General features: G+C 43.7%; 1 protein-coding gene across 1 annotated transcript in view; it reads left to right on the forward strand.

Moving 5' to 3' along the window:
* Kif6 (kinesin family member 6) overlaps positions 1-16,726 on the forward strand; it is a 291,689-nt gene that overhangs the window by 66,692 nt on the left and 208,271 nt on the right. Inside the window, exon 6 of the mRNA XM_021149143.2 lies at positions 4,402-4,531. Coding sequence (XP_021004802.1) covers positions 4,402-4,531 — 130 coding nt within the window. The remainder of the gene's footprint in view (positions 1-4,401; positions 4,532-16,726) is intronic.

The raw sequence follows: 16,726 nt of genomic DNA on the forward strand, positions 1-16,726 counted from the left end.
GGGCAGAAGGCTGGGGAAATAATGACCGCAGTGTGAGGAGGAGCATGAAGGAGAGGGGCCGGGGAAGGAAGCAGCTTGGGGGAAATGGTTACCAATGATCTATGTTTCCCCAACCTTAAAATGCTGCCAGCAGTAGTAGAGTTGAGACCCTTCTCCTTTCCCAGTTAGCATCCAAGGAGAGAGAGAGAGAGAGAGAGAGAGAGAGAGAGAGAGAGAGAAGCCAGGCAGGGTTTCCAGAGCCTGAAAGAGGGCAATGCCGACAAGCCAGCAGAAAGAGCCTCAGAGAGATTGTGTGTGTGTGGGGGGGGGGGGGGGGGGGGGGGGAAGTGGCACCATGGGAGTGACTACTAGACTCTTCACAGGCTTTCATCTCTGATGTGAACAGCAGTCCAAAGCTGCATGTCCAATGTAGGCGGGGCACAGAAACCAGGAGAAATTGAGAGAGACAGAGACAGAGAGACAGAGAGGTGCAGGCTCAAAGATTGCACAGGAAGTTGGGCAGGGTGGGGCACACCTTTAATCTAAGAACTCTGGAGGCATCCACAGATCAATCTCTGTAAGTTTGAGGCCAGCCTGGTCAACATAGCAAGTTTCAGGTAAGCAAGGGCTGCATAGTGAGACTGTCTCAGTAAAAACCAACAGACAAATAAACGTGACAGCACCAGGGTGCAATGGAGCCTCTTCTGGGATGCCCACGAATGAGTGCCTAGCAGACTGTGAGAGAACCATGGGCTTCAACATGAGCCAGCATCTCTGTCTGCCTTTCAAAACCTCCATAGGGAAGCAGTCAGAAGAGATGAGAAACGCACCATCAAAACAAAAAACTCCGAGAAATAAAGACAGCAAAGTTACAACACACAGCTGAAACCACCGTGAAGGAAAACCCAGGGACATGCAAATTGGATTTTGACCAAAGCGGCAAAGCCAGGCAAGCACCCAGAAGTAATGTTGGCATTTGATTGGTCCAGAGTAGCCACATCAGAGATGAAAGCCTGTGAAGAGTCTAGTAGTGACTCCCATGGTGCCACTTCTGTCGCTGCTCTACCCAGACACAACCCTAAATCAGTGACCACCATAGCTTGCCTGGCCAGTGAGCCTGCTCAGCATCCCCAGAGTGTATGCTATATTTTCTATTTAACCGGCACAATGGCAGAAAACACAGGCACATTGTAACCGCCTCTCAAAACTTTTTTCTTTTGAATTTAGTGATGAAATAAGTGCTGTGGGTGCTTTGCTGGATGCCTAGTCCCCACCGAGTCATAGTTACTGCTGTGGTCAACATCATGTGGCTTTGTTTACTCAAGGGGTACATGACCTGTAGAACCTCCCTATGGAAGACTGCATTACTGGTGGCCAGGGTCTGGGTCTGGCATTTCAGGTTCTTGACCCTTTACCCAAAGAATTGAAAATTAGGGCTCACTCAGATTTGCATTAGATGCGAGGGGACTTTGTTCTTAACAAAACAATACTCATAGAAGGACACTGTCAAGATTGACAGCGGGCCACATGAATGAAGAGACGCGAGGACACTAATGATTGCTTGGGGCGTCCCTTACTGAGGTTCAAGAGAAGGAAGAGCTGGTCACTAGGAGTGTAGACAAGATGGGTCTCTATTTTGATTGACATATTAAGTTACATAATCATTTTTCTCTATTGCACAATCCTTTCCCATAATGCATTGGATTTTAATCCTATGGACAGCCTATTATGCCTATATACATATGTAAATTGAAGATTCTCCCCAAAAGGTGACTGGAGGACACAGTTTTGCCTTGTCTTCATCCACACCCAAAACTAGTCAGGCAAGATCGGTCTATCTATTCTTTATAGCCAAATACACTTGAATAGACAATTTCTAAATGTGGTAATTCCCAGGGGAATGGGGGTAAGAAACGTATACACTGTTCAGAGATGGGAGTACACATGGCCAGGTTGCAGTTGGGAAGTCAGGGGATTCTGAGGTTGCTAAGTGCATCATTTGGGGAGAGGTTTATGTTCACAGTGTGTGCAGGTGAAGGAAGTAGCCTCTCGGTGCATTATTTCAAGAAGGTGTTGTGCATAACCTAAAATTAAATGGGGGTCCCAAGGCAAAGTGTCTTATGCTTGCCTGCCTCAGATGGTTGGACTTTAGCAGTTCAATTGCCTTGCCCATGCATAGATTGGTGTGGCTTCTACCTGTCCTCAGCCACAGTCACTTTCCCACTGGGGCATGAGATGGGAACTGGCTGGGAAGTAAAGACAAGGGGCCAGAATTAGCTGCTGTATGCACCCACCCTAGAGGGGTTGGGATCATTGATTCTCAACCCTGGCCACAGGAGTCATCGAGAGCTTTGACAAAAGCTGACATGTGCATGGCAACAGGACCATCTGGAAAAGTGAAGCCCAGTGGGTGTAGCCTCTGCTCCTCGTGGTTCTGCAAAGGAGCTTAAAGCGAGGGTTAGAGTTAAGACAGGTTTAGGGCTGGACTTCGGATTCAGCTCGGGGCTCTGGGTTAGGGTTAAGGTCAGGGGCTCTGGTGAGTACTAGGGTTAGGGCTAAGGTCAGGGTTACAGTTTGGAGCTAGGAATAGGGCTAGTGCCCGGGTTATACAGGACTATTGTGAGGGTAGCTGTATAAGTAAAAGCAAAGACTACAGCTAAGGCTGGAGTGAAGGTGAGTTTTTACCGCCCTTCCCTTCCTCTGTGTTGCCCCTGCTGGGGTCTTGCAGGGAAGGAGTGGTATTCAGGTGTCCTTGCTCATCCTCCATTCATTTTAGTCTAGTGCTGTAGAGATGGAGAATTCTTTTCCTCCCTACTAAGTGCCTGACTTCTGGCCCCTTCACTTCTAATATCTTACCATCTCAGAGCTTAGTTTCTGACTTCACCTTCGAATATTACTTCATGTCTCGCACATCTCTTGGTGAACCTGGAGGTCAAGAAAATCTTCCATGTCCCTGGACAATGAATTTACTCAAAGCATCTTGAGCTGGTTGGAGGCAAAATCTAAGGCATAAAGGGATCTACTCAAACTAGAACCCAGCTCACCCGGTCCGTTCAGAGCGCCTTCGGACTGCCTGCATCTCCAATATGCTCACTTCTGAGTCTTATTAAAAATAAAAGAAGTATGCCTGTTTTCACTAAGGGAAAGGGTTTTTTCTGCCTTTGTGGGCATTGTTGAAGGGTCTGCAGTAGAGTCATCCACAGGAAGGAAGCACACCTCCAGGGACACATTGCCTGCAGATGTGCCCAGCAAGTTACTTTTCCTTACTGCGGTTAGTATTTTTAAGTGTCCACAAATTACATATGAAAAGGCCAGAAACTTCCTTGAAAAATGGGGAAAAAATTAATGATGGTATTTGAAAAATCTTCATATAAAAGGAAACCATATCCTAAATAAGCCTTTTCCTTATTCACATATTTTATTTTTAAAAATAACTCTTCTTTATTCTTGAGAATTTCATACATCTATAGAATATAAAGGACATCCCAGATTTCCTTCCTCCAACTCATCCATCTTTTCCTCAGTGTGTCCTCCTCCAAACTTCATGTCTTCCTTTTTGATAACTCACTAAGTCTAATTAGTGCTGTGTGTGTGCTCTTGGTTTTGAAGACCCTATTGCTGACGATGTCATATGCTTTCCTTGCAGGACATAGAGAAGCCAGTCTCAAACTGACCAAAAAACTTCCCTCCTGTTGACTAGCTCCCATGATGTCTAAAAATACTAAGCAAGCCATTGTGGTAGGAAAGTCTTCAGTGGACTTTCTCAGGACTGGACCCCACATGACGCAATGCCAACCCTCTAGACAAGTTGTGCCCACCAGCACAGTAGTGACATGGCAGTTATAGGGATAGCCAACCAGTTTCTGATTGGACTTGAGGTCATTGCTCAGGAGGGAAATTCCTGTCTGGAACTGGATTTCTGAGGTCCTGATCACTAGTGGAACCTGCTATTGTTAATTTGTAAAATGGTCATTCTATGAAACTGCCTATTAAATATTTATGTTGATACCCACAGACAAGAGCTGCTCTTAGCTTTGGTCACAGATGCTTTTATTTTTTTGCAGTGGGCAGCAGTCGATTCAAAGATGTGTCACTTCATTTCCTGATACAGAGGTAGAGAGTTAACAGCTTGTTTTTGTTTGTTTGTTTTTAAACTCAGAACCTAAGAAGGATTCATGACCTGAAGACTGCACTGATGCACAGCTCCTCAACTGGGTGGTGGAGATATTTTTTTCCCAGCTTCAGTGCTGTTTGGCAGCACTGCCCATGAGCTGTCAGTGTTAGGTGCTATTCCTGGAGTGTCCAGTGCCTCCTCCATTTTGTTCAGCACATCCTACTAGATGGTTTCTCAACATGCTTGTTGTTACACTTCTAATTTTTCTCAGCAGTACCTTCTTCTCTTACTCCCCCTGTCACCCTCAGGAAAGTGACAATATTGGAGGACCCTGATCAGAACATTCACCTGAAAAACCTGTCTCTGCATCAGGCAACAACTGAGGAGGAAGCTTTGAACCTGCTCTTCTTGGGGGACACGAACAGGATGATCGCTGAGGTAACAGGCGTCTCTCTCAAGCAACTTGTCCAAGATCATGAGACATGATAGAATTTGGAGGCCACAAAGACCATCATAATGATGTTGTCTGAATTTCATGTCGCAGCATAGGAAACTAGATCCAGAGAAATGGGGAGATCTTCCCTGGATTACCTACTGTGGTTAGCTTTCATTTTCAACTTGACACCACTTAGAATGATTTGGGAAGAGACTCCCAGTGAGGTATTGCCTGTATATAGAAACCATCTAGTAAGATGTGCTGAGCAAAACAAAGGAGACACCTATTCCCCTACCAGTTGTGGAAAGCCCAGCCCATTGTGGGTGGCACCATTCTCTAGGCTGATCACAAGCAAGCAGGAACATATGTGCATTTGGTTTTCCTTGTTCTTTCTTGACTATGGGTGTGATGTGACCAGCTGTCTCAAAGCTCCTGCCATGGAGAATTCCCCAAGGTGATGGACTGGAAACTGTTATTGTAAGCTACCAGAAACCATTCTTGCCACCTAGTTGCTTTTTATAAAGATTCCACCCCCATCCCATCCCCATGTTTGGTGTCAATTTTTTATTTTAGTATAAAGAGAAAAAACTGGAAAAAATATATTACATTGAAAGATTTCTTGTTTCCCTTTCACAGTGTGACCCTCCTCTACCCAACAAAAGCAATCTGTTCAAGATCAAGTTCCTTAAACAAGGACACCTAGACTTTGTTGTTCCCAGCCCATTCTGTCTGTTTTGCCACACTGTCTGACTTTTTACTTTCTGCTTTTTGATTCAACACAGATTGTTTTGCATCTAATCAGTGGCAACCTATAAAACTTCTTAATTATAAGATGCTTCCTTTATGAAATTGAAATGTATAAGGTGCAGTTCATTCCTCCTACCCTCAGATTGCCAGTCTAGTGGCATATGTTTATATTGCTGCGTATTTTCATTTAGTTGGTGAGTTAATACTTGTAAAACACTCAGAAAATACCATGGAACACAGGAAGTTCTATGTCCTATATTCCAGGGCCACATTTAGGACATGCTAATACTAAAAAAAAAAAAAAAAGCATCCTTTGATATTCTGATATTCAGATGTGACTGGTTTCTTTCATTTTGTCTTGAGACCCCTTAGGTACCAGTTAGGATTGGCTCACACCTTAATCAGTTACTGAGCAGGGTTGGAGGGTCGTGCGGCTCCATCCAGTCACCGATCTGAAGGAAACGGATGTAGTGTTAACAGTGACAATGGTAGTGGTGGAGATAATGGTAGAGGTGGAACTAGAGGGTGAAAACAGGTCTCTTATGTGCAGTTTCAATTATCATTGTGACTTTCTTTTTAATTTTTATAAAAAATTATTTTATTTGTATGGCTCTTTTGCCTGCACGTATGTCTATGCACCTTATGCATACCTGATACTCAGGAAAGCCAAGTCCCGTGGAACTGGTGGTTGTGAACTGCCCTGTGGTGTGGGTGCTACAAATCAAACCTGCCCCACTGGAAGAGCAGCCTGTGCTTTAAAGCACAGAGCCACCTCTCCAGCCCTGAGACTTTAAATCATGATCCCAGACTGCCGTGTTTCATGTTGTTGCTGATAACAGGTAGGAAGATAGGTGGTCAAAGAGAAGTCTCCATTGAGTGACCTGTTTTCTGCTGGGTGTCCATCTGAAATGCACTCTCCTTAGACATGAACGTGATAAACATAGGCCCAGATCCTGAGAACATGCTGCCCATATCTTATTGTATGGGCTCTTAGTTTTGCTTTGTTTTTCTTACTAATTTTTTAATGTATGTATGTAGGTGTGGTGTACATGCATGTATGTATATGTGTTTACATATGTGTTGGCCTGAGTGTGTGCACATGCAGTTGGAGGCCAGAGACTGATAGTAGATGTCTTCATCAATCACTCTTCACCTTACACATTGAGGTAGGATCTCTCACCCAAACCCCGAGCTCGCTGATTTAGTCAGTGTGGATAGCTGGCTTGGCTCAGCAATCCCTAGCTCTACCCTCTTAATGTTCAGACTATAGGCAGGCTGCCCATACCCTTTAGTTCTTAACCTCTTATTGTTTTCAAGAATCGAAGGTTAAAGACTAAAGGCAGATTGAGGCTACTGGGGATCCGCACCCCACTCCACACACTTCTTTACCCATTGTCTTAGTGTTGCAATGGCAAGGCACCAAGGCAGCTTATAAAAGAAAGCATTTCATTTGGGGCTTTTGGTTTCAGAGGTTGGAGTCCATGACCATCACCGTGGGGAGGATGGCAGCAGGCAGGCAGGCAGGCAGCAGGCAGGCATGCAGGCACAGTGCTAGAGCAGTTAGCTCAGTGCTCACATTTTGAGACAACAGTCACGAGACAGAGTAAAAAGATTCAAATAGAATGTGGGCTTTTGAAGGAGCCTTCCTGCTGTGATACACCTCCAAGGCCACACCTCCAAATCATCCCCAAACAATTGCACCAACTGGTGACTAAGCATTCAAATCTATGTACCATTTTCATTCAAAGCACCACACCTGCTGAGTCATTACTATAGCCATTTCTTCACTGACTGAATAGTTTTAGGTACACTGCCCACCATACATAGTCTGTGTTTATGTGATATATGCCATATTAGGACTTTTGACTTGATTCTTTCACTGGATGAAAGTCTGCATAGGCTTTCTGTTTCCTGTTTGTATTTACAGCTTCAGTGTTTCGCCCATGAGGTCATCTGGGAAACACTAACTGTTTTCAAGAGTTGAAGGTTAAAGACTGAAGGTAGATTAAGAATGGGTGCAGGTAAAAGAAGAAAGACTACCTCTGTACACAGGTTTAACAGCAGCAAGCCAGGAGATGCAGCATGAAGATGAGTCTATGAGAAAGCAGAGGAGGTCAGAGCAGCCTCAGTGCTGACCTCCCTTGAGGGTGATTTGTGCCTAGATAAGGATATGCCCTGTCTTGACTCTTGGCATTTTCTTTCTTCAGTGAGTTTTGGAAAGGTTCTCACTCTCTCTTACTATAGTCTCCAGGAGTACAGAAGCTTGGCTATTTTTTTTTTACTTCTGAGTTATACGTTAGGTTTAGCTGTCTATGGGGCTGGAGAAGTAGAACAGTAGATAAAGCACTTTCCATGCAAGTGTGAAGACTGGGATTCCTTCCCAAGTGCTGATGTAGAAGCCTGGCAGGTATGAAGGCCACCTGTGATTCCAGCTCTCAGGAGGTGGAGAAGGGATGCCCAGAGCAAGCTGTCTACCTTCCATAGCTGGAATTGGAGAACTGATGAGCAGGGCTTAGTAAGGAATACTGCTGCAGTAAATGAAGTGGAGAGCGGTGGAGGAAAGCGCTTGACATCAGCTTTGGGTCTCCTCCACACATTCCTTCATGAACACTGATGTGAAATCTCTCCATAAAATACTTGCAAACCGAAAATGTCATCAGCCATGATCAAGTAGGTTTCATCGCAAAGATGAATGTATGGAAATCCATCAACATAGTCCACCATATAAATAAAGTGAAAGAAACACACACACACACACACACACACACCTGTACAAAACCAGAACTAACAGAGATACCCCCATCCCTGATCTCAAGCTATACGAGAGAGCTATAGTAGTGAAGCCCTCATGGTATTGGCATAAGAACAGGTTGATCAGGAGAAGAGAATGGAAGACCCAGAAGTAAATCCACTCATCAGTGGACAGTTTTATTAGTTGATTCCATACAGAATTTTAGGCCATTTTGAAAAGTTCTAAGGAAAGCCTTTGTGAAATGTACCTGCCATTTTCCACCTCACAAACACCCAAGTCTTTCCTATTGCCCACTGGGGAATTTATCTACTAATGACCCTGTAAAGGCCTTAAACCCAAAGCAGCCCAATCCTAGTGTGCCCCAGAATCATTATTGCCTGGTGTGTTCATTTCTCCCATGTTTGCTTCTTCTTTTTTTTTTTTATAAAATTAGTGGTCATAGCCTTGCCATTCAATGCACTTTATATGCATCTTTAAGAATAACATTTATTATTTATTTATTTATTCATTCATTCATTCATTTATGCTTCGTTCATTTATGCTTATGCGTTTGTACATATGTGTGCACATGCCAAAACACACATGTGAAAGCCAGAAGACAGCATGTGGGTTCTGGGAATCAAACTCATGTCACAAGTGTTAGCAGCAAGCTCTCTTAGCCACCCACACATTGTTATCACCTACCCAGGCAGAATTTCCAGCACTGACTTTATTGGGGGAGGCAGGTTGAACGGGCTCTGTGTCCTGCAGAAGCCCACACAGCTTAGTGAGTGGATGCCAGGCTCTGCCCCGTCCTTCTGATTCAGCAGCTCATGTCCCTTCGTACCACAGTCATCACATTGACATCTGTCAGCTATTTCAAGCATGGATGTACTTCTGAATTATCTCAGAAGTATTCCAAGTATTTAGCACTTTTGTTTATCTCTTGAATTCAATGAAAGCAACCACTCATACATAAAACTATAAATGCAGATTGCCAGCTCCTGAAAATTCCTTATTATTCGGCCTGCTGACACGCCTGTCTTGGATCACGAGCTAGCTGTCAAGATGTAATTTGTCAGCACAGAATGAGCTTTCCATGATAAAAAGAACACACTAATCATTTCTTTAAAAGAGAGAGGCAGAGGGAAGGAGAGAGAAAGAGAGAGGGAGAGAGAAAGAGAGAGAGAGAGAGAGTTTCCCTTTGCACAGACATCTCTAGAGGTTGTCATGGAAACCAGAAAACATTTGCAAAACAAAGTCCAGATATGTAGGACACAAGGTGGAGTATGCTTTTCTTTGGTATTCAGCCTTTTACAGAAAAGTTGTTAAAGCCATTTCTTTATTCAGAAGTCTTAAGTTCTGCAATCCTACCACTATTTTGAATAATACTTGATTATGTCCTGTAGGTAATTTTTTTCCCAAGTGAGTGTGAATGTTGCATGTACTGAACCACAAGTTACCACACCCCGAGGGCCCACTCATAGCTGGTGTGACTTGATACCTCCTGACTCTCCTGGTTGAGCTGTTCCCGTCAACTAGTCCAGTGTATTTGGAGAAGGCATGCTGTATGTTCTCATCCGACCACCTCCGCCCCTGCTAAGTCTATTGGTGTTTTCCCGGACCGGCCCCACCCCTGTTCTCCAGCACCCTCTGCTCACACAAGGCAGAGCGTCACTCTGGACCACAGCATCCTGCAGCACTTACAAGCTGCAGTCTGAGGCTTAGTGGACTTGAAATAGCTTCACTGAGGTGGGCAGGAGTTTGCACCTGGTGGCTAAAAAGAGTCAGAGAGTTATGTGAGCAGGCCTATGCTGCCTCTGCCCGTCATATCCCAGCATTCCCAAGGTCTGCCAGCTGGCAGGAAAACAAGAAAAACCCGTTGCAATTTGTGTTTTCAATGTTTTATAATTTTTAAAATTCTTTTTTTTATTTGCACAGAACATTTTTATTTACTTTGTGTGTATGTGTGTGGGTGTGGTATGTTGACTGTGGAAGTCAGAGGACAACGAACAAAGATTATTTCTCTCCTTCCACTGTGTGGGTCCTGGAGACTCAACTCTCCTCCTTGAGCTTGGTGGCAAGCTCCTTTTCTCTTTGAGCTATCATATCTACCCGATCCTTGCTGTCACTAAGCTCTGAACATCCTTCAACCTTGGTACTTTCTTCCGTTTTTCTCTTGGAGTGTTCTGGTATGTCTGGCTGACATGCTGACTCCATACCTTGTTTACAGAACCCATATCCATGGAAACTAGAAACACAGCCTGCTCTATAGTAGTCAGTCAGTTTTTAAAAATTGAACTAGTAAGATGGCTCAGTGGTTAAGAGCACTGCCCGCTCTTCCAGAGGTCCTGAGTTCAATTTCCAGCACCCAGATGGTGACTCACGACCATGTTATACAGAGAGACTTTGTCTCTGGAAAACAAACACAAAACCAAAAATCAAACAGAAAATTATTGAAGGAGTCAGTACTGATGAAGTAACAGTCATATATTAAGCAAAAATAGTCTTATTTTATATATGTCTTTTAGATCTTTTTGTTCTTGTATTGTCAAATCAATCTTTATTCCATGTGGTTTTTATGTTGTACCTTATTCTGAGATGAATATTGCTATAACTAGGCAATGTTTTATTGTTTTGTATTGTTGGTCTTTGGGGCTGGAAGGACAGTTCAATAATTAAGAGAACTTGCTGAACTTTAAAGATTTATTTATTTATTATATGTAAGTGCACTGTAGCTGTCTTCAGACACACCAGAAGAGGGCATCAGAACTCATTACGGGTGGTTGTGAGCCACCATGTGGTTGCTGGGATTTGAACTTCGGACCTTCGGAAGAGCAGTCGGGTGCTCTTACCCACTGAGCCATCTCACCAGCTTGCTGAACTTTAAGAGGAGCCCAGTTCAGATTTCAGTGTTCATGTCAGGCATCTCAGAACTGTCTCTAACTCCAACTGCAGTAAACCCAGTACCTTCTTATGGGCTTCAAAGATATCTACATTAATTTGCATAGACAAGCCTATAAACATAAACACACACACACACACACACACACACACACACACTTAGTAGAAGCCAAAAACAACTTTGTTTTGAATGCTTGCTATATGTCAGACATATCCTTCTTAGATTTTATATATGACATCTATTAGAAATATACAGTGCAATTAGATAGTATTTTTTAAAAATATCGTATTTTAAAAATTATGTGTATGTTTGTATAAGTCTATGTATACTTATGTACATGCAAGTCCAGGTACCCATGGAGACCTGCAGGAGGTCTCAGATCCCCTGAAGCTGGAGTTACAGGCATTTGTGAGCTGCCCCCATGTGGACCCTGCGAGACAAATGCTGGTTCTCTGCAAGTGCTGCAAGGGCTTGTAATTGCTGCACCATCCTCTCCAGACCCTGAATACTGATAATATGCTTTGACTGGTAGTGTAATTTGAGTTCTACTCTCATCAAGCCTAGCCTAGTGGTATCACATGAACTTCACACTGAGATCTACTGTGCCCATTAAATAAGCCAAGTTGTATGGTAGAGGCATCTTCAGAATGCTAATATGGACACACTCATCGCGACAGGGACACAATCTTCTAGATAGAAAAACTGAGTCCGAGAGTTTGCGCTGATCTTTAAAATTCTCATTTCTAATTAAAGCTAGCAGAAGGCAGTCATTTTGACCCTCTTCCCAGCTACTGAAATTTGTTCACAACAGTAACAGAAAAAGAAAAAGAGAAAGGGGGAAAGCCATTTTCTGCAAACCAAGGAAACAGCTATAACCTCAAGCTGTGAGAGATCCTGCCAAAGCCCATGAAGCTTGAATTATGGTAAGCGAGGGTGCTAAGCGCCAACACGTGTATCTTTCAACCTCAGACAGGATAGAGTTTCTCCTAAAGAAAGGGCCACAATTCTCCAACACAGATCCGATGATCCTCTGGTTAGGGTGATGAGGTCTGAGCAGAGGAGAGTCTAGGCATGTAATATAGATATTCACACTGAATCACGGACGGTAGGGGCCAAAGAGAAACCTTAAATGCAGGCCATCTGAAGGTCAGTGGTCTAAGTCATGCCAAATGCTAGCCTTTGGTGAGCGGGGCTCAGAGAGACAGTGATTTAAGGGGCTTCATACGAGCCTTTCCAGACCCATTACTGCAGACCATTGGCAGAGTTTATGCTAGTAAGGTCAAGAATGTAGCAGTCCAGAGTGGATTAATGTATTCAACACAAAATCCTAGTGTGAATACTTCCTGATTAACTCATAAATAATCAGAACGGAAACAGCCCGAAACCTGGGCACGTGCTGTGGAACAGACCCACGTATGTGCTGTGAATCACGGATTGTCACCTTTGTTGAAAAGCTAATTCCATGAAGGAGCTCAGGGTGTGTTTATCATCTCAAATACATCCCCTACATTCAGTATTTCTTCTTTTTTTTAAAAAAAAAGCATAAATCAATAGAGGAGTTGAAAGAAAATAATTGCAACACCTAGCCAAGAAAACTTGAACTGGGAATAAGCGAAAGAAGGTAAACCATGAACCAGGTAAATGCACACTTAAAAGAAGAAAAATAAAACAGGAGGAGGGGAGAGAGAGGGGACCTGAACACCGCAAGTAGGAGGGAGAGGAGAGTTTGAACACCAACCATCAAGCTTCGTACCTAAGAGCCAGGGACGCAGCTCACTGAGCCAGAGAGCCTGGTCTGTCAGATTGAGGAGGCAGCCTTTCCAACCCTAAGGTCTGAAATCATGGTGCTACTTATTAACTCCCTGTGACAACACAACTTGGTGTGTGTGTTTTGTGGCTACAAAGAGCATGCTTCATCCTCACAAAGTAATAACTCATTATCTCCTCGTAAAATTCCAATGTAGCCCGGCCTTTTGGTGTGACAACCCTGCTCATTAGTGTTGTAAATGTCATCAGCGCTCCTGAGAGGATCCGAAAACGATTTACAGTCTTAAAGGACAAAGTCATCTGGTGCGATAATCACAGAGGGAAAAAAATGCTTTTCAGAAAGTAAACTGAACGCAAAAGAGTAGAGATGATGTGTTACATAATTGAGATGGGTTAATGATTGCCATTGAAGATAAATGCAGCTCTGCATCTTCAGGCAGACAGCTGAAAACAAGGGCATATTTGGACATCTGGGGTTATATACATTCATGCTCACCAGGGAGCAGTGAATGTCATAGGTAGACTGTGTGGATAATAGTTTGAAGTATCTCATGTGCAAAGGGTCATGTCTTGCCTGTAACTTTGAGAAACTAACACAAAACCTTATTTCTACCCAGCTGTCCTATTATGTTATCTGAGAGCTTAATAGACTTCGCTAAATATGACTGTCAGTACCCAACCATGCCATGGATCAAAACTGGCCATTCATGGAAGGTCTTCTGTTTGCAAAGAGGATAGGAATTATGGGGAGCCTGACCGGCTAGTGGTGGGACCCAGCGATGGCTGGCTACTGGAAACCATTGTACTAGGTGGACAGCGCTGGATGGAGACATGAAGATTCATGGTCTCCATCTGTCTTCAGTGCTGGGCACCAGCTCGGAGGTGCTTATAAAACGCTACACCCTCAGTGAGGCAGGAGAAAGAAGACATGAATGAGACAAAAAGCACTGGCGCTTGCCTCCTTATCTCTGTTTCTTCAAGGAACTGACTGGTAGTCCTGATGCATTGCTTATGGCTCATCAAGAATTCTGGAAAACCGGTCGAAGGTCAAGGTCCGCTCTTGGCACACAGGAACTATTTATTCATTGTCAGTTGTTATTAGGGTTTGTTCCTTGCACTGCGTCCGAGCTGAGAGTCCTTTTAAGGGGTTTTACATGATCCAAAATAAGCTTCAGTGACTGATTTGATTTTGTTTCGGATTGGACATTTGGAGCTTTGCCAAATTCTAACAGGAAGAGATCTTCATGGCCAGAAAGATATGTAGAATGTTCGCAACGGGAAACTATTATTAGGTGACAATTATTAGGAGAGATGGGACTAAGCCACCTTCACTCTGGAGCTTCCCCACTGAGTGACACTGTCCTCCGATTCATGTCTTTTTCTGGTCTCAATGTCCAGACTCAAAGACTGTGCAGAGACTTGGCTGTCACATTCAAGTTTTGTAAGAATAAAGTGGTGTGAGCGTACAGCAGAATTCTGCTTGGTGCATTAGTCCCACTTGTGTCCTAGATGTCTGCACAGTGGAACATAATGGACGTTTTCATCTTACCTGTCACCATCAGGCGGATAGATCAGATGAAATTGTTTACACTAAAGGTTTGAAGGAAGCAAGCGCCCCAAATTCTTGAGAAATGTATTAACCCTCTTAGCTTGATATTGTTATTAGGTATTATTTCAGATATGCCCATAGTCAGATTTGGAAATTTTAAAGCCAGTCTGGATTTTAAAGGGCAGAAGATACAAATAATCGAGTTCAAGCAATGAAAAAAATGGCAGTAGCAGAAAACCAAGATGAGTTTCTTGCTGTCTTTACAAGCTGCATCCAGCTGTGATTCTTCTGCAGCCACCTTTGTAAAAAGACAAAAAAAAAAAAAAAAAAAAAAAAGGGGAGGGGACTTTTGCGGTTATATGTCTGTCCTTACACAGAGAGCAAACCTGTCTTCTAGTAGACAGTATAGTGATCACTCAGGCTGAGAAGAAGGGCTGATGACTGACCAGGACTCCTTTTAAAACTACTTTGCTGGGGCTGGGGAGACAGCTGAGTTGCTAAAGTGCTTGCTATGCAAGCATGAGGATCTGAGTTCAAATCCTCAACATTCTTGTAAACTCTGGCCTCACTGTGCCTACCATCTCCGCCCTGGCAGGCCTGAAGCAGAAGCAACCCTGGGCCTGGCTGGCTAGTAAGGCTAGCCATTTTAGTGAGATCGATTTAGTGAGAGACCCTGTCTCAAAAAATACTGTGGGGTTAACCAAGGGAGGATTGACTTGTAGCCTCCACAGGCAGGTGCACATGTGTGCACTTGAATACACATGTGTACAACACATGCATGTGCGCGCGCTGGCACACACACACACACACACACACACACACACACACACGTGATTTGTTTTTTTGTTTTAGGTACTGTGTGGATACCCCCCTCCCTGTTTGTCATCCCTTCCTCTATTTCCCTAACTTTGATTTTGACATAACTGCCTTTGACTTTGGCTTCTCTGAGAAACTGCCCAGAGGGAGGCAGTCTTCTGATCTCTGACCTCTCACAGGGGAAATTTCCACGGAACCATCACCAATTCGGACATTAAGTTTTCTTAAAAGCATTAAAGCCACCCAAAGATTATTGAGGATGTGAAAATCATATCTCTGTCAAACCGATTCCAGACATGCTAGGAGAGTCTGTAATGGAGGCACCAGGCTGTTCTTATCAGAGGGGTGAATCGTAATTGCTAAAAACCTTCTCATGTGTTGTAGATTGCTCCGAAGCATTTTATTCTACTTTTAAATAAAATTGCTGCACCTAGCCTATTTTTGTCTTTCACAAAGCTACTTGGAGAATATGCCAGATAAGAAAAAGACCCAGGATTCTACAACTGGAGAAATAATTCTCATTACTTCTTCTGAAAGCCAGATAGATTATATAGCGAAAAGTCAGAACAGAAAATAAAAAGTTTACACTATTTAATTCCAGTAGAGAGATTCCCAGTTGGAAATATTTTTCTTCAAGGTGCTGACAGTTTAAATGAAATTGCCCCCTTCCCACCACCTATAGACTCATGGCATTAGAACACTTGGTCCCAGTTGGTGGTGGCATTTGGGGAAGTTTGGGAGGCAGGGCCTTGCTCCTTGCTGGAGAAGTAAGTCACTAGGGACAGGGTTTGAGAGTATAAAGACATGACCATTTTCCAGTTTGTTTTCTTTCTCTCTCTCTCTCTCTCTCTCTCTCTCTCTCTCTCTCTCTCTCTCTGTGTGTGTGTGTGTGTGTGTGTGTGTGTTGTGCTTGTGGGTCAAAAAATGAACTCTCAGCTTCCTGCTGTCTGCTGCCAGGCCCCCCATTAGGATGGCCTCTTACCCCTCTGTATCTATAAGCCAAAATGAATTGCTTCTTCCGTCAGGTCCTGAAGCTGCTCCTGATGCCTGATGTTGGTCATGGCATTTTATCACATCAACACAAAAGTAACTGAGACAGAAGTGTTCTAAAACACCACGACCAAACAGCACGACAAGAGTCTATGGAGTAAAGGGCTAAGCCACCCGGCCTAGTGTCTCAGGCACTTACGCTAGTACTTCAAGAGCATCGTGAGCCTCCTAATCCAGTCCTTTTCATATGGAAGAGCTGGATAAGAAACTGTTTAGCCAGTGGGGTCAAGGTTAGGCAAGGCTTAGTTAATGGTGGGGTTTAACCTGTAGGGTATGGATAGCAGACACGTAGAGAGCCCTCTTGGGTTGACAGTATTTCCAGACTTCACTGGAGAGCGAGTGAACATAGAAAAGAGTGTGTAGACTCTGTTCTAGAAGGCACTGCCAAGCAACATTTGGAGAGGCTGGATCTCTCCATGTGCTGGTTCTTAATTACCTTGCCTTGGGCAGCCATGGGCAAAACCACTATAATGGCACGTTCAGTCTAAAAGAGACATCTACTCTTAGATTAGTAGAAGTTCTTGCAATTTTGCTGCATAATTGTGTAGTGATTTAGGATTAAAACAAACAATAAAAGGCTTAGGTACACAACAATGGTGCATACACACACACACACACACACACGTTATTTG

Source organism: Mus caroli, chromosome 17 (assembly GCF_900094665.2).
Source record: "Mus caroli chromosome 17, CAROLI_EIJ_v1.1, whole genome shotgun sequence".
NCBI classification, from domain to species: Eukaryota; Metazoa; Chordata; class Mammalia; order Rodentia; family Muridae; genus Mus; species Mus caroli.